The following is a 27,041-nucleotide window of genomic DNA, read 5'->3' as shown; positions in this document are numbered from 1 at the left end:
CTTTCTGTCTTTTTGGAATCGTTGCTGCTTTGCTACGATTTTAACATGATGCAGTTCATGTCTGGTGTCTACTGCCCTCAGCTTTAGGATTATATACATGTTGTACTCAAACACACGCACACAAGGGAAACTCAGAGATTCATGATGTCTTTTAATGTAAAAGTCTGCAACAGCCAGGAATCCAGGATGTGAGGTTAAAAGACTGTCTCTTCCTGCTCCAGCCCCCTTCTCTAGGTGACACACACACACACTCTAGGACACACATGTACATACACTTTTACACAATGTGCAAAAAGTGACATAAAGCAAACAAAAATGAACAGTACGTATATTTAGATTCCCCATAAGACAGGTATTGAAAGCATGGAGCTTCATCTAAGCTCTCTATATTACACACACAATAAAACACTACAGACCTTTTTATTTTTTACACATATGAGTGATAGATTGAGACAGATAGATTTGGGGATGATGAGGTTAGGTTAGGTTAAGAGACGCCACACTCTGTATGAGTGCTCCGTGGGGCATTATGTATTTAAAATCTTTGAAAATCTTCTTATTTATAATCCTATAGAAAGATTAAAATGACCCTTTAAAAATTAAAGTTGTCACAGATAAAGATTTAAATACTTTTTTTTCCCAAAAAAGATGGGTTTTAAAGGACCACAGACACAATGGAACTTACTGCAGACGGTGGCAGTGAACGTAGACTTTGCAGCTCTCCTTCTCCTGCAGTAGTAGGACACAGGGTAGCTTTCTAGATCTTGTAAAGTCTGCTGCAGTCAGCAGTGCAGGGTAGTGGGCTCCCCAGCAGTAGGACAGAACTTGTCATCAAAAATGCCCTGATAGTTGGAAAAATTTAATTCCTATCATTTTATTTTCACCATGAGCATCACAAGGCTTCAGTAAAGACACAGATGTATTTTATATGTCCCTCCTGTTTATAGTGTACGAGCTGTCACAGTTTAAATCCTCCCATCATCTCTGTCCATGACCAGAAGTTCAGAGCTCAGTTTAACATGACAGTCTATGGGAGGTTTGGTCAGTATGGAGGGGATTTACTTAAAAACTGTGGGTCATGTGACAATGAGAGTAACACTGGGTGAGAGAGGACAACTTTCTATACATTGTCATATATAATTTGTCCCTGAAGGTTGGTAACTGTGAGAATGAAGAAGTTGAAAGAAGCTTTAAGGGAAAATTTTAGTAGATGTCAGACAGAGTGTGGGTGATGTCAGTCGCTGCAGCTCTGAACATTTCATACAGTACACACCCATTATAAAATCTGAGACAGTGAAAAAAATAAAAACAAAAAATATAAAACTTAAACTGTGATTATATAAAAAGGTAAAAAGGTAGTCTTGTAAACTCTTGGTAAAGGTAAAGTCTTGTGACTTATTTCAGGTTTCAACCATGTGTTTATGTGAAATGTATATTTCACATAAATTATAACATATATAAACTTTGTATATAAACATGTATAACAAAGCAGTCAGGCTATCAAACTACTTTTTGATGATGTTTGCCTGGTTTTTCTCAAAGCTGCAGGAAGCTGGAATCTGTACAGAAGAAGTGGAATAAGCAGAATAAGACGTATGGTGAATAATAATATATGTATGGTCAGGCTCTGCACTAAGATAGAAAAAAAAAATGTGCAAATTAGCTGCAATTCTCCATCACACCACATGATGGAGCTGATTAATCTGATTCATCACTTTGGGTTCAGCCTCTGTGAATGAATAAGGAAAGACCAAATAAAGTCCAGGTGGAGGGTGGAGGAGTCTCAGTGTGTCTGCAGAGACTGTGTAGAAGGACAGAGCAGCAGCAGAGCAGTCCAGATACACTGATGATTCTCTTTCAGATCCAGAGGAACACACAGGGATGATGGTGGACTTGACAGTGGAGCTGTTCTCAGAGCAGTTCAGACTGCAGCACTGAGAGTCTTCTCCACTTCTTCTGGTTCCTCTGTCAGTCACTGCTGGATGAAGCTCTCCTCTCCACTCTACCTCCCAGTAACATGGACCAATCAGAGCCTCTCTACACACAAGCTGCTGCTGCTTCAACCTCTCTGGATCATCAGGACACAGCTCGTCCTCTCTCAACACACACACCGTCCTCTTCACTCTCTCCTTTAGACAGATCACTACCTCCATCTGTTGAGAGAAGAAGACAGACAACAGAGGTGATAAATCAGTGTTTACAGAGACTCACTTCATCAGCTGTCAGTCACTGATGCAGCACATCCAGTATAAAGAGCAGCAGGGACTTCAGTCCTGTTCAGAGCAGAAGTGGAGCAGCTGTGTAGTGTAGCAGCTTCCTCTCAGCTCTCATGTTAACGTATTGGAGTGAAGACACTGAGCTGGAAGCTCACACACCTGCAGAGACTTTTAGCATCAAGTCTGTTTACTCTGAACATTTCACTCAAGTCCACAGTGGAAATAAACTGCTGAGTCATCAAGCTTCATTACTGCACAAACAGTTTAGTGATGGATTCACTGCTGTTACATGTCAACTCATGTTCCATTTAAAGAAAGAGTCTCTGTGTGTTGATGAACATCTGATCTGCTTCTGAAATATCAGCTGACAAATAAACATGGAGGCTGTCACTGAAAGTATCTGACAGATGGACACATATACAGATGTGATCACTGGACTTCAGCAGAGGTTCTGCTCTGTATCAGACCACATGCTGACAAAATGTCATGATGCTTCTCTGAAATCAGAGCCAGTGATTTGCAGGCTGCAGTCAGACTGATCTCAGAGCTGTGACAAAGATCAAACTCATCAATTCTTTACTGTTGAAATGAGACAACAAACAGTCTCAGATTAGATGTGATGGAAGGACAGTTGGACCAATGAGGACAACTGTCTCTACACATCCTGTGAGGCTGTCAGCTGTAATCCAGCTTTATTTCCTGTTGACATGAACACAACAACAGATCACAATTAGCTTGTGGCTGCTGTGATTGGCTGACTGTCCTCTGCGTCTCTGTCTTTCTGTCCCATCCTGAGGCCTGTCCCCGTTCTCCTCTCACAGCTTCAATGAGGAAAGCAGCCACTGAGAAGGTTGGAGGTTTACAGGAGACACTGGATCTTTGCTTTGATACGAACTGTGTTTAGGACAATACAGCTGAAAGCAGCATGGGCTGACTCCAACCCTCTACTGACCTCAGAGTCTCCAGTCTACAGTCTGGACTCTGCACAAGATCAGACAGATCCTTCAGGTCTGAATCCTGCAGGTTGTTTTTACTCAGGTCCAGGTGTCTCAGATGGGAGGGGTTGGACTTCAGAGCTGAGGCCAGAGAAGCACAGCTGATCTCTGACAACCTGCAGCGCCTCAACCTGAATAAAGAATAAAAGATGTGAGTTTAGGAGACAAAGTTCCTGCTTGAAAGCGTTGAGTGTTTCATCATCTGTTCAGAGCTGAAGAAGGTTGAGAATGTACAAGTTTGGAAAATGGAAACTCCAAACACCTGAACCAACAGGATGCAGCTTAAAAACAGTCAGATACTAAAAGTCAAACACAGCTCTCATTAATATTAATGACAACATGCTGCTGCTTCAATAAAGACATAGTGACTTCAGCTCTTAAACTCTTCCAGCTCCATCAGTGGCTCCATCTATACAAACTCATGTTGTTGACATTTGTTTCAGATTCTACTAAAGATCCTAAAGTTTTGACAGAGAACAAACATGTCAGGCTGAAGTTTGGAGGAAAGTCAACAAATGATTGAGACAAAATGGAAAAGATTTTCACTTCATGTAACGGTGACGACATTTAACAAACATGCTGAGTTTGTTCTGAATACAGCTCTGGAAAAAATTAAGAGACCACTGCAAAATGATCAGTTTCTCCATTGTTACTATTTATAGGTATGTGTTTGAGTAAAAAGAACATTTTTGTTTTATTCTATAAACTACTGACAACATTTCTCCCAAATTCAAAATAAAAATATTATCATTTAGAGCATTTATTTGCAGAAAATGACAAATGGTCAAAATAACAAAAAAGATGCAGTGTTCTCAAACCTCACATAATGCAAAGAAAACAAGTTCATATTCATTTTTAAACAACACAATACTAATGTTTTAAGTTAGGAAGAGTTCAGAAATCAATATTTGGTGGAATAATCCCGATTTTCAATCACATCTTTCAAGCATCTTGCCATGCTCTCCACCAGTCTTTCACGTTGCTGTTGTGTGACTTTATGCCACTCCTGATGCAAACATTCAAGCAGCTCAGGTATATTTGATGGCTTGTGACCATCCATCCTCCTCTTGATCACATTCCAGAGGTTTTCAGTTGGGTTCAGGTCTGGAGATTGGGCTGGCCATGACAGGGTCTTGATTTGGTGGTCCTTCATCCACACCTTGATTGACCAAGCTGTGTGACATGGAGCATTGTCCAGGTGGAAAAAACAATCCTTAGAGTTGGGGAACATTGTCAGAGCAGAAGGAAGCAAGTTTTCTTCCAAGATAACCTTGTACGTGGCTTGATTCATGCGTCCTTCGCAAAGACGAATCTGCCCGATTACAGCCTTGCTGAAGCACATCACCCATCCTCCACCAAATTTCACAGTGGGTGCGAGACACTGTGGCTTGTAGGCCTCTCCAGGTCTCTGTCTAACCATTAGATGACCAGGTATTGGGCAAAGCTGAAAATTGGACTCATCAGCGAGGATGACCTTACTCCAGTCCTCTATGGTCCAATCCTTATGGTCTTTTGCAAACTTCAGCCTGGCTCTTCTTTGCTTCTCATTGATGAAGGGCTTATTTCTAGCTTTACACGACTTGAGCCTTCTTTTTGTAGGTTACTTGATGTCATCCTACGGTTGCTGAGTGACATTGGAATGAGTTGACGGTCATCCTGGTCAGTAGAGAGTCATTTCGCCCTCTGCCAGTCTGTAGCTTTGTTGTCCCCAGTGTCTGCTGCTTGACCTTGTTCTTATGAACAGCCATCTTAGAAATTTAAAGGATGGAAGCAACCTGACGCTCACTGTATCCCTCTGCCAGTAAAGCCAGAATATTCCTCTTTTTTCCTCTCTTTTCCTCAAACAAAACTTTTCTTTTCAACTGTTTTGACATGGTCAATAGTTTTTTTTTGATTGCTATTACTTTTGAGGTACTACCAGCACTGTTTGTGCCATCCATCCAGTCCTATTGCAAGAGCATAGTGATGACCACAGCAGTGGTTTTTATACTTTTCCTCATTAAATAGGATTTGGTTCAGGTGATCACCTAATCAGTACCTCATTAAGTAGACTGAGGTGTGCTTGTGTTGGAATTCAACATACACAGGAATGGAATGGCTGTCATACCTGTAGAGATATTGATTTCAGAAGAATTTGCAGTGGTCTCTCAATTTTTTCCAGAGCTGTATCTGAGTCACTTTGACTTTAGTCTCATCACTTTCTAGTCGTGTTGGAAGAAGAAAATACTGAATATATATTTGTTGATGTGAGTGTGGAAAAAACTTGGATGTGATTTAAAGAGTGAAGCTTTTTTCTTGTTAAATGAAGCTTTGAAATCTGTAGCTCAACATTGCTCTGCCACAGTCAGTGGACTAAACCACAGAAGAAGAAAACAGACTTTACCATGAAGATCCTCAGTGTGGATCAGTATAATATCAGTGTGATGTCTGCACTTTACTGTCAGCACAACTTTCACATCATATTCATCTCAGCACACAAGTAAACAATGGAGTCTGACCTCAGAGTCTCCAGTCCACAGTCTGGACTCTGCAGAAAACCACACAGATCCTTCACTCCTGAATCCTGCAGGTTGTTTCCTGTCAAGTCCAGGTGTCTCAGGTGTCTCAGATGGGAGGGGTTGGACTTCAGAGCTGAGGCCAGAGAAGCACAGCTGATCTTTGACAACCTGCAGTGACTCAACCTGAATAAAGAATAAAAGATGTGAGTTTAGGAGACAAAGTTTCTGCTTGAAAGCGTTGAGTGTTTCATCATCTGTTCAGAGCTGAAGAAGGTTGAGAATGTACAAGTTTGGAAAATGGAAACTCCAAACACCTGAACCAACAGGATGCAGCTTAAAAACAGTCAGATACTAAAAGTCAAACACAGCTCTCATTAACTTCAGTCACTATAAACATCACAGATCATAAAGCAAAGAGTGAAGAAACATTTCTTTCTGTCTTAATGTGGAATATTTGCTTTGTATGTGAAGAAATATAAAAATCAACTGAAGGTGAAGATGAAATTGTTCCAAAGTAAAGAGTCAATTAGCAAGTGTTGGATTTTGAATCTTCATTCAATGACTTTGAAATATGAAGCTGAACAAGATGCTCAGTGTGGATCAGCATCAAATCTCTGAGCTCAAATCTCCTTCAAAAAGTCCCACAGTCACACTCAGGTTTAACAGTTTGGAAGAAAGTTTTCAAAGTGTTCACTAAGGTTTCAAATGAAATAATAATAGTTTGAGCCTTTGATGTTTTGAGTGTGACTGAAGTTTGTGTTGAGAGTTTGAGAAGCTGCAGACATTCAGCACATGTGCAGTGTGTTGAATGAGACATTTCATCACATTCCAGTCATGTGTCTTTGGTCCAAAGCAAGTTCAGCTTCATCCAACACTCTCTGCTCACACATCTGAATCTGCTGTTCCAGCAATGCACACATTCACACATTGGGACACTGCTGACGTGCTGACGTGGTGGTAACGTACTGTGTCACTTCCTGTTTGCTGCTTCTGCACTGTGGTGTTACGAGTGTTATCCTAGCTTACTAATCAACTCTTACTTTGTCGTGTTCTGTGGTCAATCTCTGAATTCCTGTACACGTATATTGCTTCAGTTAAACATCTGTGGTGCACGTGTCCCTCGGGATTTAACACTACACTCTAATCACTCTATCTCTGGTCCGCTAGCTTAGCTGTTAGCAATGGCTTCTCTTTCTCCTGCTGTCTCTCCTCTCTCTTGCACGGTGTGTGAGATGTTTAGTTACTCCTCTGCCTCCTTTAGCGATAATGGTATGTGTAATAAATGTAGCATTTTTGTAGCATTGGAGGCGAGACTGAGGGAAGTAGAGGCTCGGCTCCGCACCATAGATAATCGCCCCGCAGCAGCGCTAGCTAGTCAGTCCCCTGTAGCTGATGCGGACCAGCCTAAATTAGCTACAGCTAGCCATCCTACGTTAGCTCCTGTCAGCCGTTCCCCGGCAGCTCTCGAGCAGCCGGGAAGCCAGGGCGGCTGGGTGGCAGTCCGAAGGAAACATAGCATGAAACAAAGGCCCGTGGTTCACCATCAACCGCTTCATGTTTCAAACAGATTTTCCCCAATCAGCGACACACCCGCTGAGGAAAAAACTCTGGTTATTGGCAGTTCCATTTTGCGAAATGTGAAGTTAGAGACTCCAGCGACCGTAGTTAAATGCATTCCTGGGGCCAGAGCGGGCGACGTTGAATCGTATTTAAAACTGCTGGCTAAGGATAAACGTAGATTTGGTAAGATCGTTATTCACGTCGGCGGTAATGACACCCGATTACGCCAATCGGAGGTCACTAAAATTAATGTGGAGTCGGTGTGTAACTTTGCCAAAACAATGTCGGACTCCGTAGTGTTCTCTGGACCCCTGCCCGATTTGACCAGTGATGACATGTTTAGCCGTATGTCTTCATTCCGTCGCTGGCTGTCTAGGTGGTGTCCAGCAGACGACGTGGCCTTCATTGATAACTGGAAAAGTTTTTGGGGAAAACCTGGTCTGATTAGGAGAGACGGCATCCATCCCACTTTGGATGGTGCAGCTCTCATATCTAGAAATATGACAGATTTCATTAGAAAACCTAAGTCATGACAACCCAGAGTTGAGACCAGCTTCTCTGCAGTTTCTCTAGAGCTGTCACCCACCCATGATTCTCATGATTCTTACTATTCCTACCATTCTAACGATTCCCTTTATCCTATAGAGACTGTGTCTGCTCCCCGTCAACAAAAAGTGCATAAATTAAAAAATGCAAGAGGTGTTATTCATAAAAACCTCAAAAAAATTTGTACTACAAAAGCATCTAAACCTAAAAACACCACAATCAGATGTGGGCTATTAAACATTAGATCTCTCTTGTCTAAATCTCTGTTAGTGAATGATTTGATAATGGATCAGCAGATTGATTTTTTCTGTCTGACTGAGACCTGGCTGCAGGAGGAAGAGTATGTCAGTCTAAATGAGTCAACCCCTGCTAGTCATATTAATTATCACATTCCTCGAGGCACAGGCCGAGGAGGAGGAGTGGCAGCAATCTACCACTCAAGTTTATTAATTAATCCTAGACCTAAGCTGAAATATAGCACATTTGAAAGCCTTATCCTCAGCCTCTCACATCCAAATTGGAAGACAGAAAAACCAGCACTATTTGCTGTGGTGTATCGTCCACCTGCTGCTTACTCTGAGTTTTTGTCTGAATTCACTGAATTTTTATCTGATTTAGTGCTTAGTACGGATAGAGTAATTATAGTGGGCGACTTTAATATTCATGTCGATACCCACAATGACAGCCTTAAGACTGCTTTCTATTCAGTATTAGACTCAATTGGCTTTTTGCAAAATGTTAACAAACCAACTCACTGTTTCAATCACACCCTTGATCTTGTACTAACCTATGGCATAGAAGCTGAATATTTGACAGTATTCCCTCAGAACCCTGTTTTATCTGATCATTCTTTAGTAACATTTGAATTTACAATAATGAACTGCACAGCATCTGAGAAAAAAATTAACTACTGTAGATTTCTGTCTGATAATGCTGTTATCAAATATAAGGAAGCAATTCCATCTTTATTATCTCCGCTGCCATGTGCCAGTTTTACAGAGGGCAATGGCCTAAACGTTACTCCAGCAGATATAGACTATCTAGTTGATAATACTGCTGCTTCATTGCATTCAACCCTTGACTCTGTTGCCCCTTTGAAAAAGAAGGTCAGTAATCAGAGGAAGCTAGCTCCATGGTACAATTCACAAATACGTACTTTAAAGCAGATATCACGAAAGCTGGAAAGGAAATGGTTATCCACTAACTTAGAGGAATTCCGCCTAGCCTGGAAAGATAGCTTTATAATGTATAAAAAAGCCCTCCGTAAGGCAAGAACTACCTATTACTCATCATTAATAGAGGAAAACAAGAACAACCCTAGGTTTCTTTTCAGCACTGTAGCCAGGCTGACAAAGAGCCATAGCTCTGTTGTACCATCCATCCCTCTAGCTCTCACTAGTAATGACTTTATGAGCTTCTTTAGCAACAAAATAGTAGACTTTAGAGACAGAATCCATCTCATCCTGCCTACAACTGTTAATGATGTAGGTATGTCCAGAACAGCATCTTTAGAAACATCTTCCAGTCCTGATTTGCCGTTAGACTGTTTCTCTCCCATAGATCTAGCTGAATTGACTTCAATAGTTTCTAAATCTAAATCATCAACATGTCTTTTGGATCCTATCCCGACCAGACTTCTTAAAGAGGTGTTGCCTTTGATTGGCACTCACATATTAGATCAAATAAATCTCTCGTTGGTTACAGGATATGTTCCACAGGCTTTTAAGGTTGCAGTTATCAAACCTTTACTTAAAAAGCCTTCTCTGGACTCTGACATTTTGGCAAACTATAGACCTATATCCAATCTCCCCTTTACTTCTAAAATTCTTGAAAAGGCTGTTGCATCTCAGTTGTGTGATCATCTACATAGGAACGGTTTGTTTGAGGTTTTTCAGTCAGGATTTAGAGTTCATCATAGCACAGAGACAGTCCGAAGGGTGAGCTAAATGCTACAACTAGCTTGACAGCGCTAACATGGCTAGTGCTAAAGCTACACCGCCGAACAACAGGGTGATTTCAAGCTGCAGAACGTAACACAAATCAGTCAACGATACACACGTCCTTACATTTCACCCACGCACAGACCATTTGCCGTGATGTTAATTAACTGTTTAACCCGTAGCTTTACTCACTCTGCCGGAACATTAACTCGCTCTGAATGCCGCCAGTTACCCAAAACAGCCAGCAGAGGGGGCCGTCCCAAAGTGAGCTGACCAACACTACACTTACAAATGTCACACAATGAACATATAATATCTAAGTTTGGGGCCTTGTGAACAAAAAAAGAATGAATTGAAAAATGAATCTTAGAAAACATATTTCAAACAGACTAAAGTTTTATCTTTTCTACAGTTCAACATAAATTTCAATATGACAGGAATGTGTAAAGCAAAATTTAGTAAAGCTGCTCTGAGTTCAGCTCCGTGATGGAGGACAAATAAAATCATCAATGCTAAAAGTGTTTGAAATCAAACCAGATCATTTAATCTGCTGTAACATTCAACATCTGAATTTAATACATGACTTTACAATATTGTATTTAGTATTTTTGCAGAAACTTACTTCCGAATTCCAGTCTGGTTCCTCCACCAAAAGTCCACCACAGTGATACAAAGTCATTGAGCCGTCGCACAAAAACCTCTCAGTGTAGAGAGACACGGATCTGTGACTGTGAAACAAACTAAGAAAAAAAAAGTTTTTTAGATTTTGGCATCTGATATAAGAAATGAGTCAAAGAGGCTCTCTTTGAAAATTGAATCGAAGGCAACTGGACTTATGTTTGTCTGGGAAGACGTTTCGCCTCTTATCCAAGGGGCTTCATCAGTTTGCATGCATTGGTCTATCTAGTCCGCACTAGTCTCACTCAATTTTCAAAGAGAGAACTATGACCTGGATGAATGAGAACATTCACAGACGAGTCAAAGAGCCAAAAAATTAAAGAATTAATATTTTTCTTTTACATTTTTTTTAAATTTACAATGAAATAATAAAGATTTGATGAGATAAAATAATATAAATAATAATTCAATAAATTAAGAGAAAAAGAGAATTTCCAGATGCATAAAACCAAAAGACAGTCAGAGCATTTCCATAGAGCCACTTTGCATCAGCAGCACCATGCTCCAGTGCTCTGGGAGAGTTTATAGTCCTGAGACTTGAAGACTGGATGACTGACAGCTGTCCTTCATGACAACACAAGCCACAGAAATCCTCCTGATCCAAAACATGACTTTGATCTCCGTCCTCATCTGGACTGTCCTCTGCTGCTGCTTCACAGGTAAAGACCAGAGAATCAAACTCCTCTATCAACATCCGTCCCTCTGACATGAAGCCAACTAAACGCTGATGCTGCTTTATGTTTGTGTCTCTGTGTCCTCAGAGTCCAGAGGACAGGTCACAGTGACTCAGCCTGGAGCAGTGAGCTCTGCTCTGGGAGGCACCGTCACCATCAGCTGTAGAACCAGTCGGGACGTTCATTACAGCAGCCAAAACTGCTTTTTTGCCTGGTACCAACAGAGAGATGGAGACAAACCTAAACTATTCATTTACGTTGCTTCTACTCGAGTATCAGGGATTCCAGCTCGTTTTACAGGCAGTGGATCAAACTCTGACTTCACTCTGACCATCAGTGGAGTCCAGGCTGAAGATGCAGCAGTTTACTACTGTCAGAGTTTTCACTGGGTGAATAACAAAGCTGTGTTCACACAGTGAAAAAGTGTCGTACAAAAACCTCCCTCAGTCAGACTGAACAGAAACTGAAGTGACTGCTGCAGCTGGAAGCTACTGCAGAGACTGATACACTTCACTGAGGACACACACACACACACACACACACACACGTTTGTACATCTATCTTTGTGAGGACACTCGTTGACATAATGCTGTCCCTAGTCTCTCACCATAACCTTAACCATCAAAACTGAATGCCTAACACCAAAAGCAAATCTCATCCATCAGTCATTTTAATGTGTGTCACAATCTGATGACCAGACCACACAAATATGTCCTCATTTCAATGGTTTAAAATTTAATCTCACAATGTACGGCCATACAAGTATTCACACACACACACAGTGGTCTTTGTGTAGTTTATAGAAGTCACTCAGTGTATCTCATGATACATCTAAGTATATATTGATCCAAATGTAATTACAGATGTTAAATAGAATGTCTCTGTCGAGCTCATATCTTCACCAAATTCAAATATTGATGAAAATGTTGAAAAATCTCACAATGTTAAGGAAAGTGAAGATTCTCAGTCATCCAGGTCAGGGTGTTTCCAAAAGCTGTGGAAAGGCAGCTGGACGTCCTTGAAACTCTTGAAGATGTTTCATGTTATTCTGAGCTTCAGTGATGGAATAAAAATAAAAGCATCGACACTGTCAGGAATTCTGTTCAGATAAAAGAATCTTTGTGCAACGAAAAGGAAGCAATAATATTTTTTATGTAGTTATACAGTGATAAACTCTCCCTCTGTTTATTAAAAGGAAAACAATTTGACTCATTTACAAAAATTTCTTTTGCTCATTAATATTTGTCACTTTATTGTAAACTCTGTTTCTCCCTGTCAGGATCCTTTTCCAGTAATCTGACAGGTTTAGATCTGATCCTCTGAACTAAACCTGCACCGGAGCAGGTGAGGTGTGCAGCATGAGTTACCATGGCGATGTGACCCAGTAAGAAGTGAACCACCATCGTGATCCTAAAAACCCAGAGTTAAAGCTGAAGTTACACAGCTGACCCCAAATCCTGCTTTGTTGTAATTTGTAGTACAGGCCTCAGAGCGTGGCTGACTTACTTCCAGTATATTGATAAAACATATTTAAAATGTGAAGAAAATAAATTTAAAACCCCAAAAAACCAAACAAAAAGTTTTTCATCTGATGAAGAAAGTATCATGAAACTGTGTTAACATTAAAAAACAACAGATGGAAGCAGAAAGTATTGGATGAACTGATCTTTATTATCTGGAAATATTGAAATGACACATAACAAAGAACAAGCAAACACATCTGAGAGACTCATAAAGAGAGAGAGAGACAGTTACAGAGAGCAGAGTGAGAGCAGGAACAGAGTAAAACTAGTAGCAGAGTCTCAGAGAGTCAGGTCAGGACTGGGAACACTGGTCTGTCCTCAGTGTCTCTGAGACCGGAGTCTGGGAGCCCTGGGTGGCCTCACAGGTCACAGAGCCCGCCTTCGTCCACTGGTCTGCAGTGAGCCTCAGGGTGCTGCTCCAGCTGTAGGTGCCGTCCTTCCCCAGCACCCCGGGGCTCCTGCTCTGATCCAAGCTTCTGCTGCTGCCGTCCACCTTCCAGGCCAGACTCCAGCCTGAGGGGTAGCCCTTATTGGCCAGGCACATGAGCGTGGCCTTCCCCTGCTTCAGCTCCTCGTCGGAGGGGGGCAGCACCGTCAGCGTGGGGGGAACTTGACCCACTGGAGGAGGAGACAGAGAGATGAATAAAGTTTATTTGAGATAAACTAAACTCTTTCCTGTGGACTGCAGCAGAGGAGACCTCTACTTCTGAATCTGTAAAATACTAATTCTGAATTTAACAAACATATTTTACTAAACATGAACAATGAAGGTTTTCCATTGTTTTCCAGCATCTGAAAGATTTATAATGTAAAACAGCAAAGACAGAGATAGCGTGTTTGCTTTGTTCATTCTCAATGAACATTGTTCACTTCTGAATTACTTATTAAAACTCATCAAATGAATCCAACTCACACAGCACGTTGTTTAAATATCACAGTGACGATAAGACATTCATCCGTGACACAGTACATGGCATGAAAAATTAAAATCATGGACAAAGATCAAGTAAAACCTGTTTGAAATACTTAGTGTAGGACTTGGGCTGAAATTGAAAAACTTTTAAGGATATTTTCATCAGGTAGAAAACGTTTTTTTTTTCTTTTTTAATATATATAGAAAGTTTTCATATTTAAATTTCATTACATTTTGTTTTAGTACATAAAGAAGAAGGTTCAAGAATCACAGCAATTATATTAAACTCTAATTATCAGCTAAACTATTGCAGTGATGTCTACACTGATGAAGGAAACACAGAAAATAAAAAATCTGGTTTATTTAAAGAGTAAAATGTACTTACAGTTAACATCCAGTCTGGTTCCTCCACCAAACGTGTACCACAGTGATACAAAGTCATTGAGCCGTTGTACAAAAACCTCTCAGTGTAGAGAGACACTGCTCTGTGACTGTGAAACAAACATCAACTAAATCAGTCTGTTTTTCAGATTTTGGCATCTGATATAAGAAATGAGCCAAAGAGCCAAAAATTCCAAAAATAATATTTTTCTATTACAATTTTTTTCAATTTCACAATGAAAAAATAAAGATTTGTTAAGAAAAAATAATCTAAATAATAATTCAATAAATGAAATATAAAAAGAAAATTTCCAGATGCATAAGTTCACATCAAAATTTACACTGAAATGTTCATAAAACATATTTTTTAGATATTTTTCCATTAATCAGAAGCTTCATCATATTGATATCTGTTGGAGTCAGTCAGAGCATTTCCATAGAGCCACTTTGCATCAGCAGCACCATGCTCCAGTGCTCTGGGAGAGTTTATAGTCCTGAGACTTGAAGACTGGATGACTGACAGCTGTCCTTCATGACAACACAAGCCACAGAAATCCCCCTGATCCAAAACATGACTTTGATCTCCATCCTCATCTGGACTGTCCTCTGCTGCTGCTTCACAGGTAAAGTCCAGAGAATCAAACTCCTCTCCTCTATCAACATCCGTCCCTCTGAAATGAAGCCGACTAAACGCTGACACTGCTTTATGTTTGTGTCTCTGTGTCCTCAGAGTCCAGAGGACAGGTCACAGTGACTCAGCCTGGAGCAGTGAGCTCTGCTCTGGGAGGCTCCGTCACCATCAGCTGTAGAACCAGTCAGAACGTTTATGTTTGGAGCAACTACCAGTATTTAGTCTGGTACCAACAGAGAGATGGAGACAGACCTAAACGGCTCATTTACGCTGCTTCCAATCGAGTATCAGGGATTCCAGCTCGTTTTACAGGCAGTGGATCAATCTCTGACTTCACTCTGGACCATCAGTGGAGTCCAGGCTGAAGATGCAGCAGTTTACTACTGTCAGAGTTATCACTCTATCAGCAGTCAGGCTGTGTTCACACAGTGAAAAGGCGTCGTACAAAAACCTCCCTCAGTCAGACTGAACAGAAACTGAAGTGACTGCTGCAGCTGGAAGCTACTGCAGAGACTGATACACTTCACTGAGGACACACACACACACACACACACACACACAAACATTCTTGTCTTACATTACTTTGAGGACACTTGTTGACAAAACTCATTCCCTAGTCCTTTACTCTAACCCTCTACTGAACCCTCAAACTGCCCTTTTAAGGTGTCAGACAGTGAGCACAGGGCAAAATATCCTCACTTCATTGGTTTAAAATTCAAACCCGTCCTCACATTGTGTAGCCATACAAGTACATGTACAAACACCAAGGAGCAAGGAACATGTATCAAAATAAGACAAAGAACATAAAAACTGATTTTAATAAAGATCAAAATCCAATCATCATCCATTCATATCCAGTTATAATCCCATGTTCTAATCTCAATTTCCAAAGGCTCCAGAGGAGACAACCCCAGACACTTTAATGGTAAATGGCTTGTTCATGACCTTTGGCCTCAGTCTCATCCTGGATCACAGCTTTATACACTGTTAATAGAGAATATGAAGGAGAGCAGGGATTTCTGGCCCAACTTCACCTACTTCCAAGGCACATGGAGAAGGAAAAACACGTGAAGAGGACACTGCAGTGACACTTGTATTAGAAAGAAGAGCAGCATCTGTTTTAGGATACCACAGGAAAACAGAGACAGTCAGGTGTGACTGACAGAGCTATCACATGTGACATGAATTACACATCAGCATCATTTATTAATGTCATAAGCTACAATGATAAAATCCTTGGTATCTCTCAGTGAGACACACTCTGTCCTCATGGATTTAACAGATCTACTGTCATTATATCAAACATGCAACACATGACAACAGTTATTGTTTGAATAGTTTCCATGGACTTCACTTATTTGATGAATGTGTCTCTTATTTTTAAATGTTGACAAGTCTGTTGGTGAATTGTTTCTCTAAATTTTAATGCTGGAAGAAAAAGGAAAAAAGTGGATGTAACTATAGAACAGAGGTCACTAACAGGCGGACCGCGGTCCGGGTCTGGACCCAGACGCCGTCCTATGCGGACCCAGACCTACGATCAATAAATTATCGATTATTCTACATCACAACGGGACGCTAATATTTTAACCAGCACAGCTTTTCTAGTCTTTACAGTATCTATTTAGCGGACCTTACAGACCAATTGCATGCGAGTTAAGCCATCCCACATGACGCTGCTCAGCCAATCAAATTCGAGAGTGAAAGCGCGACTCTGAATCATAGACTGTATAAGACATGGACGTAGCACCCGTGACGTCACCCATTGGTTTCGGGGAGTCGTTTTTGTGACCAAACCATGGGCATTTGAGCTGCGCCATCTTGGATTTTAGTGGGAGTGTACTTTCCATATTTGGCGAAGAGGCGGTTACTCTACGGGTCAGCCGGGGTCAGCCGGCCGAGAATCCGGCCACTTAGCTTGGACCAACCGAGCTAGCCTAAAGCTAATCAGCTAGGCTAACAAGCTAAGCGGCAGCTACATCCAGTCCCCGAGTCCAACCCGACTAGCTCGACCCCGTGTAACCGCGACACAGAACATACAACAGAGATCATAATGTTGCTGCTGTGTTTTAAACATAACTGTGAAACAATCATAATTATTTCATATTAATAAATATATTAAAAAGTTAAAACATTATTATTATTATTGTTGTTATTGTTGCCATTATTATTAAATATATATCATGAGTGAACGATAAAAAATAATGATGATGATAATATATTAAAATGTTTAACATTTAATATTTACCGGCTTTCGCCGCTGCATCCATCCACTATCCATTTACAGTTACAGCAGCACACAAACAACAGCTGCCGCTGACTGACGGAGCTGCTCTGTCCATGCAATGTCGGACTTTTTAAACAGAAAAATGAGACGAAATAAAGTTGTAGCCTCGTATTGCCGCAATGAACGAACTCTGAGAGCACGGAACACACCGCATCAGCGTTCCTAACATTATCCGCTCCGGTCCTCTATCTGTATCAGCAGCGACCATAAATCCGCAATTAAGTCATAAGCCAGCGGCAAAATATGCCGGTACTAATTAGTGCAAACATCCAGGCAAAATACTGAGAAATTTACTTACCGAAAAAACTGCAACACAGACTCCTTCGACGGTCCGTTAGTACAGTCCACACTACAACAAGCCATACTGTCACAAAAACCTATCCGAACATTGGTAAACAAACACGGACACTGCAACTCCTGTCAACCGCTGGACGTAGCCGTAGGTCTCTGGATGTAGCCGCCTACCCCAGCCGATGCTTTAGCAACGAGCTAACTGTCACTCAACGTAACCACGCCCCAATTTATTAAGCCTAAATAACACTAAAACGGTTGTGGTACAAAAAAATTCACCCCCCTCACAGTGTTCACGGAGGTGGAAACTATCAATAGAGACCAAAAACAAAAAATGTACCAGGCTGTAAATATGTTTTTTAGGCTGTAAAGTTGGCTATTTTAACATGGGGGTCAATGGAGAATTGCTCACTTCTGGAGCCAGCCCCCAGCGGCAGCCGAGGAACTGCAGCTTTTTGAACGCGGAAGTGATCCTCACTGCTGAAACCTACAACTCCCCCCTTGCTCTGAATACAGAAATGAGAGGTGAGTGACAGGTGGAAAGGGAAGTTAGCGATACAAGGAGATGACATTTATAGACAAGTGAGCCGGAGACAGGAAGAAAAGACAAGAAGCTTTTATCCCTCTACAACTATGAGGCTATATATATATATGTATATGTATATGTATATGTATATGTATATATATATATATATATATATATAGTTGTATCAACATCTGCAACTGACTGTTAAATTAAACAAAGTACAACTCAAAAATATTTATTGTCACTTAAGTTTTGAAGTATAAGTAAATCTGGGCTGGAATGGTGTCAGGGCCATCTCCTGCTGTCTCCCGCTCACTGGCCTCTCTCTCTCTCTCTCTCTCTCTTTTTTTTTTTTTATGGTGTTCCGGACCTTCGCTTGAAGAAATTTTCTCTCACTGGATCTCTTGAAATTTTAGTTGAATACCCCTGCTATAGAACCTTTAAATTCTGATTTTTGTTTAAATTTATATCATTAACTTTTGGACTTTTCCCTTCACATTAATTATTGTTCATGCAAAACGGTGCCAGTAACAATGAACACGTCTCTGTTGGAGTCAGTCAGAGCATTTCCATAGAGCCACTTTGCATCAGCAGCACCATGCTCCAGTGCTCTGGGAGAGTTTATAGTCCTGAGACTTGAAGACTGGATGACTGACAGCTGTCCTTCATGACAACACAAGCCACAGAAATCCTCCTGATCCAAAACATGACTTTGATCTCCGTCCTCATCTGGACTGTCCTCTGCTGCTGCTTCACAGGTAAAGTCCAGAGAATCAAACTCCTCTCCTCTATCAACATCCGTCCCTCTGACATGAAGCCGACTAAACGCTGCTTTATGTTTGTGTCTCTGTGTCCTCAGAGTCCAGAGGACAGGTCACAGTGACTCAGCCTGGAGCAGTGAGCTCTGCTCTGGGAGGCACCGTCACCATCAACTGTAGAACCAGTCAGAGGGTAGATGATGATACTGACCTTTCCTGGTACCAACAGAGAGATGGAGACAAACCTAAACTGCTTATTTACTATGCTTCCACTCGAGAATCAGGGATTCCAGATCGTTTTACAGGCAGTGGATCAAACTCTGACTTCACTCTGACCATCAGTGGAGTCCAGGCTGAAGATGCAGCAGTTTACTACTGTATGGGTGAATTCTATATCAACAGTCAGTATGTGTTCACACAGTGAAAAGGCGTCGTACAAAAACCTCCCTCAGTCAGACTGAACAGAAACTGAAGTGACTGCTGCAGCTGGAAGCTACTGCAGAGACTGATACACTTCACTGAGGATGAGGACACACACACACACACAAACATTCTTGTCTTACATTACTTTGAGGACACTTGTTGACAAAACTCATTCCCTAGTCCTTTACTCTAACCCTCTACTGAACCCTCAAACTGCCATTTTAAGGTGTCAGACAGTGAGCACAGGGCAAAATATCCTCACTTCATTGGTTTAAAATTCAAACCCGTCCTCACATTGTGTAGCCATACAATAACATGTACAAACACCAAGGAGCAAGGAACATGTATCAAAATAAGACAAAGAACATAAATACTGATTTTAATAAAGATCAAAATCCAATCATCATCCATTCATATCCAGTTATAATCCCATGTTCTAATCTCAATTTCCAAAGACTCCTGAGGAGACAACCCCAGACACTTTAATGGTAAATGGCTTGTTCATGACCTTTGGCCTCAGTCTCATCCTGGATCACAGCTTTATCCACTGTTAATAGAGAATATGAAGGAGAGCAGGGATTTCTGGCCCAACTTCACCTACTTCCAAGGCACATGGAGAAGGAAAAACACGTGAAGAGGACACTGCAGTGACACTTGTATTAGAAAGAAGAGCAGCATCTGTTTTAGGATACCACAGGAAAACAGAGACAGTCAGGTGTGACTGACAGAGCTATCACATGTGACATGAATTACACATCAGCATCATTTATTAATGTCATAAGCTACAATGATAAAATCCTTGGTATCTCTCAGTGAGACACTCTGTCCTCATGGATTTAACAGATCTACTGTCATTATATCACACATGCAACACATGACAACAGTTATTGTTTGAATAGTTTACATGGACTTGACTTATTTGATGAATGTGTCTCTTATTTTTAAATGTTGACAAGTCTGTTGGTGAATTGTTTCTCTTATATTTTAACATTGTTGACAGAAAAAGGAAAAAAGTGGATGTAACTATAGAACCTTTAAATCCTGATTTTTGTTTATAATATTACATTTTTGGACTTTTCCCTTCACATTAATTATTGTTCATGCAAAACTGTGCCAGTAACAATGAACACGTCTCTGTTGGAGTCAGAGCATTTCCATAGAGCCACTTTGCATCAGCAGCACCATGCTCCAGTGCTCTGGGAGAGTTTATAGTCCTGAGACTTGAAGACTGGATGACTGACAGCTGTCCTTCAAGACAACACAAGCCACAGAAATCCTCCTGATCCAAAACATGACTTTGATCTCCGTCCTCATCTGGACTGTCCTCTGCTGCTGCTTCACAGGTAAAGTCCAGAGAATCAAACTCCTCTCCTCTATCAACATCTGTCCCTCTGACATGAAGCCGACTAAACGCTGACGCTGCTTTATGTTTGTGTCTCTGTGTCCTCAGAGTCCAGAGGACAGGTCACAGTGACTCAGCCTGGAGCAGTGAGCTCTGCTCTGGGAGGCTCCGTCACCATCAGTTGTAGAACCAGTCAGAATGTTTATTATAGCAGCCCAAACCACCTTTTAGCCTGGTACCAACAGAGAGATGGAGACAAACCTAAACTGCTTATTTACTATGCTTCCACTCGAGAATCAGGGATTCCGGCTCGTTTTACAGGCAGTGGATCAAACTCTGACTTCACTCTGACCATCAGTGGAGTCCAGGCTGAAGATGCAGCAGTTTACTACTGTCAAAGTTATCACTATATCAACAGTCAGTGGTTGTTCACACAGTGAAAAAGCGTCGTACAAAAACCTCCCTCAGTCAGACTGAACAGAAACTGAAGTGACTGCTGCAGCTGGAAGCTACTGCAGAGACTGATACACTTCACTGAGGACACACACACACACGTATCAAAACAAGATCATTAACAAGAAACTGATCATGGCTGAAATCAAATGATTTTCTCCATCACAGCTTCTCTCCATCATTCATATCCAATTATAATCTTATGTTCTGATCTGATTCACCAACAAATCAAACAAGATCAAAAAAGAAGAAAAATCAAGTTCAACCTGGGACAGTTACTGAGAAAAGACTTGGTCATGACCTTTGACCTCAGCTTCACACTGGATCGTAGATAGAATCAGTTTCTTCTTCATTATTTGTTATTACAGCCTCATTTCACCATCAGAGTAGATCTTTTCACTGTGAGCTCATTAGATTCTAATGAAAAAACATCTGAATTTATTGATCAACATTTGGTGGATTTGGGTTTTTCACATCAGTCACTTCACATTCTGCACTGACTGAAGAAACAACCTCGGTAAAACAATGAAAATGATTCTGTGTAAAAAGCCTCAAATTTCTTCCTTCACAGAATTCACATCAGCCTCTCCAGCTGTTTGGTGGAAAACAGATGAAGTTTTCTGTCGTACATCTTTACCATTCATAGGCCTTTATAACACAGAGAATTTAAAGAGTCAACTGTCTTTCATAGAATTCTTATCAGTTTCATCAGTTCAACACTTGCCTCCTAACAGCTGGGAGCAGAAAGGCAGTTCAGATGCTGGCAGAGAGGTGGACTGGTACCTTCAGAAACCTGGAGAAGCTCCTAAACTCCTGATTTATCATGCTACAAATCGTCAGTCTGGAGTTTCAGATCGTTTCAGTGGAAGTGGATCTGGAACTGACTTCACTCTGACCATCAGCAGAGTCCAGACTGAAGATGCAGGAGTTTATTACTGTCAGCAGGATAACAGCCTCCCGTTCACACAGTGATACAACGTCATATAAAAACCTCCCTCAGCTGCAGAGGAACTGATCTGAATCAACAGCTGCACAAAACTAAACCCACAGACGTTTGCACAAAAGTACGTTTTACAACAAAGTACATTAAAAAACGTAACACAGTCACAGAGGAAAACATTTTGGAAAGTCAGTAAGTATTTTTATCAATAGTTTGATTCAGACAGGTTTTGAAACTTTGCATTTAAAGTCAGTTTTAATGATTGTTTTATGTTATGACATCAGTTTGCCAAGAACAAGACAGGCTGATACAGCTGCTGAATTATAGAGTAAAATAAAGTAAAATAATTTATAGATTTGCTAGAATAATCAGAGAAATTTCTCAGGATGTAGAAAATGATTTTCATAGTAATTCAGCAGTCACACTAAGTGTTGAATCAAGTGAAGAAATTACAAGTTAAAACATGACTATGCTAATTAGAAATAAACCCCAGTTAAAAGTTTTAAAGTCATGTTTCAGACAGAGATTTCCAACAAACTAACACTCATAACAATAATACATTAAAAGAATGTAATACAGTAACACATTAGTGCAGCCATGAGTTTTATTTAATGTGAGGATCAGAATGTGATGGAAAGTCAATGCAATCAAATGTACATATATTTACATGTGATTTTATTTTTTTTAAATCACCCTTCTACAGTTCAGTTGACAGGATTATGCACATTAGCTTAATGCAAATAAAAGCTCCATGAAATAGGATTACTTATTTACCTCAGGTCGAGAATATCTAGGTGATTTTCCATGAAATGTTCAGACCACGTGTTAGAACATTTAAAATATAAGCAAACAAAACTTTTCATCTGTTAAAAACAGAGGTGACAAAATATAGTCTTTTCTGAACGTAACACACTTTAAGATACAATAACATATCAGACCATTTTCATATCTGAGAAACAGACTTAAATAATAACTCATTAATCCTGTTGTTTTTGTTTTTAAACAAATAAGAAATATTGACAATAAACATGTGATATCATCTTGTGCTGCTGATGCTCAACAATTTCTTTCTAATCCATGAAACATTATTCAGTGTTTAATGTAAATAAAACTTTGAAATGATTGAATAAAAATGGCGTCTTGTCAATCTTCCACTCACACCGAGTTTCTACCTGCTTTAGGAAACCACTGCTAAACACAGACAATGTCAGGTTAGACTCAAAGAGTCAGTGGAGAAGAGGCAGCATCGTCTGGGTGGGGGCAACTCCACCCACTGGAGGAGGAGACAGAGATTAACACAGTTTATTTGAGGTAAACTAAACTCCAGTTTTCAGTTTTTCACCTCATTTCCATAGAGAGCCACTTTGCATCAGCAGCACCATGCTCCAGTGCTCTGGGAGAGTTTATAGTCCTGAGACTTGAAGACTGGATGATTGACAGCTGTCCTTCATGACAACACAAGCCACAGAAATCCTCCTGATCCAAAACATGACTTTGATCTCCGTCCTCATCTGGACTGTCCTCTGCTGCTGCTTCACAGGTAAAGTCCAGAGAATCAAACTCTCCTCTCCTCTATCAACATCCGACCCTCTGACATGAAGCCGACTAAACGCTGACGCTGCTTTATGTTTGTGTCTCTGTGTCCTCAGAGTCCAGAGGACAGGTCACAGTGACTCAGCCTGGAGCAGTGAGCTCTGCTCTGGGAGGCACCGTCACCATCAGCTGTAGAACCAGTCAGAACGTTTATGTTTGGAGCAACTACCACTATTTAGCCTGGTACCAACAGAGAGATGGAGACAAACCTAAACTGCTTATTTATCGTGCTTCCAATCGAGTATCAGGGATTCCAGCTCGTTTTACAGGCAGTGGATCAAACTCTGACTTCACTCTGACCATCAGTGGAGTCCAGGCTGAAGATGCAGCAGTTTACTACTGTCAGAGTTTTCATGTTATCAACAGTCAGCATGTGTTCACACAGTAAAAAAGCGTCGTACAAAAACCTCCCTCAGTCAGACTGAACAGAAACTGAAGTGACTGCTGCAGCTGGAAGCTACTGCAGAGACTGATACACTTCACTGAGGATGAGGACACACACACACACACAAACACACACACATGTTTGTACATCTATCTTTGTGAGGACACTCGTTGACATAATGCTGTCCCTAGTCTCTCACCATAACCTTAACCATCAAAACTGAATGCCTAACACCAAAAGCAAATCTCATCCATCAGTCATTTTAATGTGTGTCACAATCTGACGACCAGACAAACATGTCCTCATTTCAATGGTTTAAAATTCAAACTCACAATGTACGGCCATACAAGTATTCACACACACACACACAGTGGTCTTTGTGTAAAGTTCATAGAAGTCACTCAGTGTATCTCATGATACATCTAAATATATACTGATCCAAATGTAATTACAGATGTTAAGTAGAATGTCTCTGTCGAGCTCATATCTTCACCAAATTCAAATATTGATGAAAATGTTGAAAAATCTCACAATGTTAAGGAAAGTGAAGATTCTCAGTCATCCAGGTCAGGGTGTTTCCAAAAGCTGTGGAAAGGCAGCTGGACATCCTTGAAAATCTTGAAGATGTTTCATGTTATTCTGAGCTTCAGTGATGGAATAAAAATAAAAGCATCGACACTGTCAGGAATTCTGTTCAGATAAAAGAATCTTTGTGCAACGAAAAGGAAGCAATATTTTTATGTAGTTATACAGTGATAAACTCTCCCTCTGTTTATTAAAAGGAAAACAATTTGACTCATTTACAAAAATTTCTTTTGCTCATTAATATTTGTCACTTTATTGTAAACTCTGTTTGTCCCTGTCAGGATCCTTTTCAAAGTCAAGTCAAAGTCAAAGTCAACTTTATTGTCAAAACCATATGTACAGGTCATACACAGGTTTTGAAATTGCAGTGCTCCCTAGGCCCGCAGTGTTACGGTAAAAAAATAAAAAATAAAATTAAAGACAGTATAAACATAAATAAACATAAGCAGTATAAACAGTATAAACATATCTCAGTTGAGAAGAGAGTTGTATATAATACAAAAATAAGTGACACAAAAGAATTTGTGTGTAATTTTTTAGATCAAATTATGTAATTTAAGCAGTTTACAGGGTTATGCAGCAGCTGAATGTAAGTGTCGGTGCAAGTTTGTTTCAGCCCAGTGGAGTGTGTGTGTGTGTGTGTGTGGGAATGAGTCCATATTTCCGGGGGGGTTCAGAGGGGGGATGTGGGTGAGGGTCTAGGGTTCGTGTGTGCGGGGGTCCTCAGGGGGAGGGACGGCAAGGCAGGGAGAGAGTTCAGCATCCTGACAGCTTGGTGGACAAAACTGTCTCTCAGTCTGCTGGTTCTGACTCTTCAGTCTCCTTCCGGATGGCAGCAGACTGAAGAAGCTGTTGGACGGGTGGGTGGGATCACCTGCAATGCAGAGGGCTTTGCGGGTGAGACGGGTGTGGTAGATGTCCTGAAGGGAGGGGAGAGAGACACCCATGACCTTCTCAGCTGCTCTCACTACGCGATGTAGCTTCTTCCGGCAGGACATGGTGCAGGTGCCATACCACGCAGTGATGCAGCTGGTCAGGATACTCTCTATGGTGCCCCTGTAGAAACTGCACATGATGGGGGCTGGGGCTCTGGCTCTCCTCAGTTTACGGAGGAAGTAGAGTCGCTGTTGGGCTTTGCTGGTCAGTGATGCAGTGTTTTTTGACCAGGAGAGGTCTTCTGAGATGTGCACACCCAGGAACTTGGTGCTGCTCACTCTCTCCACCACAGCACCGTGGATGGTTAGTGGGGTGTGCTGGGCGTGCACTCTCCTGAAGTCTATGACGATCTCCTTTGTTTTCTCCACGTTCAGGGAGAGGTTGTTGGCACTGCACCACTCGGCCAGGCGGCTCACCTCACTCCTGTAGTATGTCTCATCGTCGTTGTTGATGTGACCTACCACAGTTGTGTCATCTGCAAACTTGATGAAGAGGTTGGAGCTGTGTGATGGTGTGCAGTCATGGGTCAGCAGGGTGAAGAGGAGGGGGCTCAGCACGCATCCTTGGGGGGCCCCCGTGTTCAGTGTGATGGTGCTAGAAATGTTGCTGCCGACCCGTACTGCCTGTGGTCTTCCTGTCAGGAAGTCCAGCAGCCAGTTGCACGTTGAGGTGTTGATCCCCAGTTGGTCCAGTTTATGAATAAGTTGCTGAGGTAGGATTGTGTTGAATGCTGAACTGAAGTCTATAAACAGCATTCTGACATATGAGTTTTTTGTGTCCAGGTGTGTGAGGGCTGAGTGGAGGGCTGTTGAAATTGCATCATCGGTCGAGCGTTTGGACCGATATGCAAACTGAAAAGGGTCCAGGGTGGGGGGGAGAGATGACTTAATGTGATGCATGACTAACCGTTCAAAGCACTTCATTAGGATGGGGGTGAGTGCAACAGGACGGTAGTCATTGAAGCAGGAGGGAGATGGCTTCTTCGGCACGGGAATGATGGTGGAGGCTTTGAGGCACGTGGGGACAACAGCCTGGCTCAGCGATGTGTTAAAAATGTCTGTGAAGACATCTGTGAGTTCCGCAGCACAGTCTCTCAATACTCGACCAGGGATGTTGTCAGGACCCGGGGCTTTGCGTGCGTTGACCCTACTGAGGGATCTCCTCACGCTGACCGGGGATAGAGTCAACACCTGGTCACCAGGAGGGGGTGGTGTCTTCTGTGCAGGGGTGCTGTTGTGTGCCTCAAAGCGAGCGAAGAATTCGTTCAGCTCATTCGGCAGAGAGGTGGAGCTGTCGGCTGTCTGCGGTGTGGGCTTGTAGTCCGTGATGGACTGTATCCCCTGCCACAGACTCCGGGTGTCTCTGCTGTCCCTGAAACGCTGCGCGATCTTCCTGGAATACTGCCTCTTTGCTTCTCTGATGCCACGTGACAGGTTTGCCCTTGCTGTCCTTAGGCCCACGTTGTCCCCAGCTCTGAAGGCAGCATTCCTCACCCTCAGGAGCCTGTAGACCTCCCCCGTGAACCATGGCTTCTGATTGGCCCGAACAGTGATGGTCTTGGTGTCTGTGACATCATCAATGCACTTGGAGATGTAGGCAGTGACGGTCTCTAGCTGTGTCCCAATTCAGGGTCTGCATCCTTCGAAGTGCGCAGCCTATGTGGTCTCCGAAGGATGCGGCTTCGGAGGATCCTCCGAAGGCTACGTTAACCGTTGGTAATTGGGACAGTGCTTCGGGGCACTTCCTGGTTGCGGCATAACGTCATAACCCCCCCAAGCCGGACGAACGGCAGATAAACGGCAAAACAGACAACAAACGGCAAAACAGACAACAGACAAACAACAAAAAAAGACAGTATGGATTTAGAAGTTTGGATTTTGTTTTTTGTAATATATTTATTTATTGAAGAAGAGGAGAGGCGGTGTCGTCAGCTTAACAGAAGACGGCTGATTTTGTTTCGGCTGAGA

The 27,041-nt window shown here is 41.7% G+C and overlaps 3 gene segments (V, D, J or C); all 3 read left to right on the top strand.

Moving 5' to 3' along the window:
- The first annotated feature begins 11,025 nt into the window (after window positions 1–11,025).
- The window catches only part of LOC121188595, a 235,660-nt gene continuing 219,644 nt past the window's right edge, over window positions 11,026–27,041 (top strand). The window contains 2 exon segments of the V gene segment in view: window positions 11,026–11,092; window positions 11,195–11,515. Coding sequence covers window positions 11,041–11,092; window positions 11,195–11,515 — 373 coding nt within the window.
- The window catches only part of LOC121188599, a 127,684-nt gene continuing 118,991 nt past the window's right edge, over window positions 18,349–27,041 (top strand). Inside the window, 2 exon segments of the V gene segment in view lie at window positions 18,349–18,417; window positions 18,519–18,828. Of these exon segments, the coding sequence occupies window positions 18,366–18,417; window positions 18,519–18,828 (362 nt within the window).
- Window positions 23,064–27,041, top strand: part of LOC121188598 — a 208,054-nt gene continuing 204,076 nt past the window's right edge. Inside the window, 2 exon segments of the V gene segment in view lie at window positions 23,064–23,115; window positions 23,225–23,543. Coding sequence covers window positions 23,064–23,115; window positions 23,225–23,543 — 371 coding nt within the window.

This window comes from Toxotes jaculatrix, chromosome 10 (genome assembly GCF_017976425.1).
Source record: "Toxotes jaculatrix isolate fToxJac2 chromosome 10, fToxJac2.pri, whole genome shotgun sequence".
NCBI lineage: Eukaryota > Metazoa > Chordata > Actinopteri > Toxotidae > Toxotes > Toxotes jaculatrix.
This window is presented reverse-complemented; position numbering and strand designations above follow the sequence as displayed.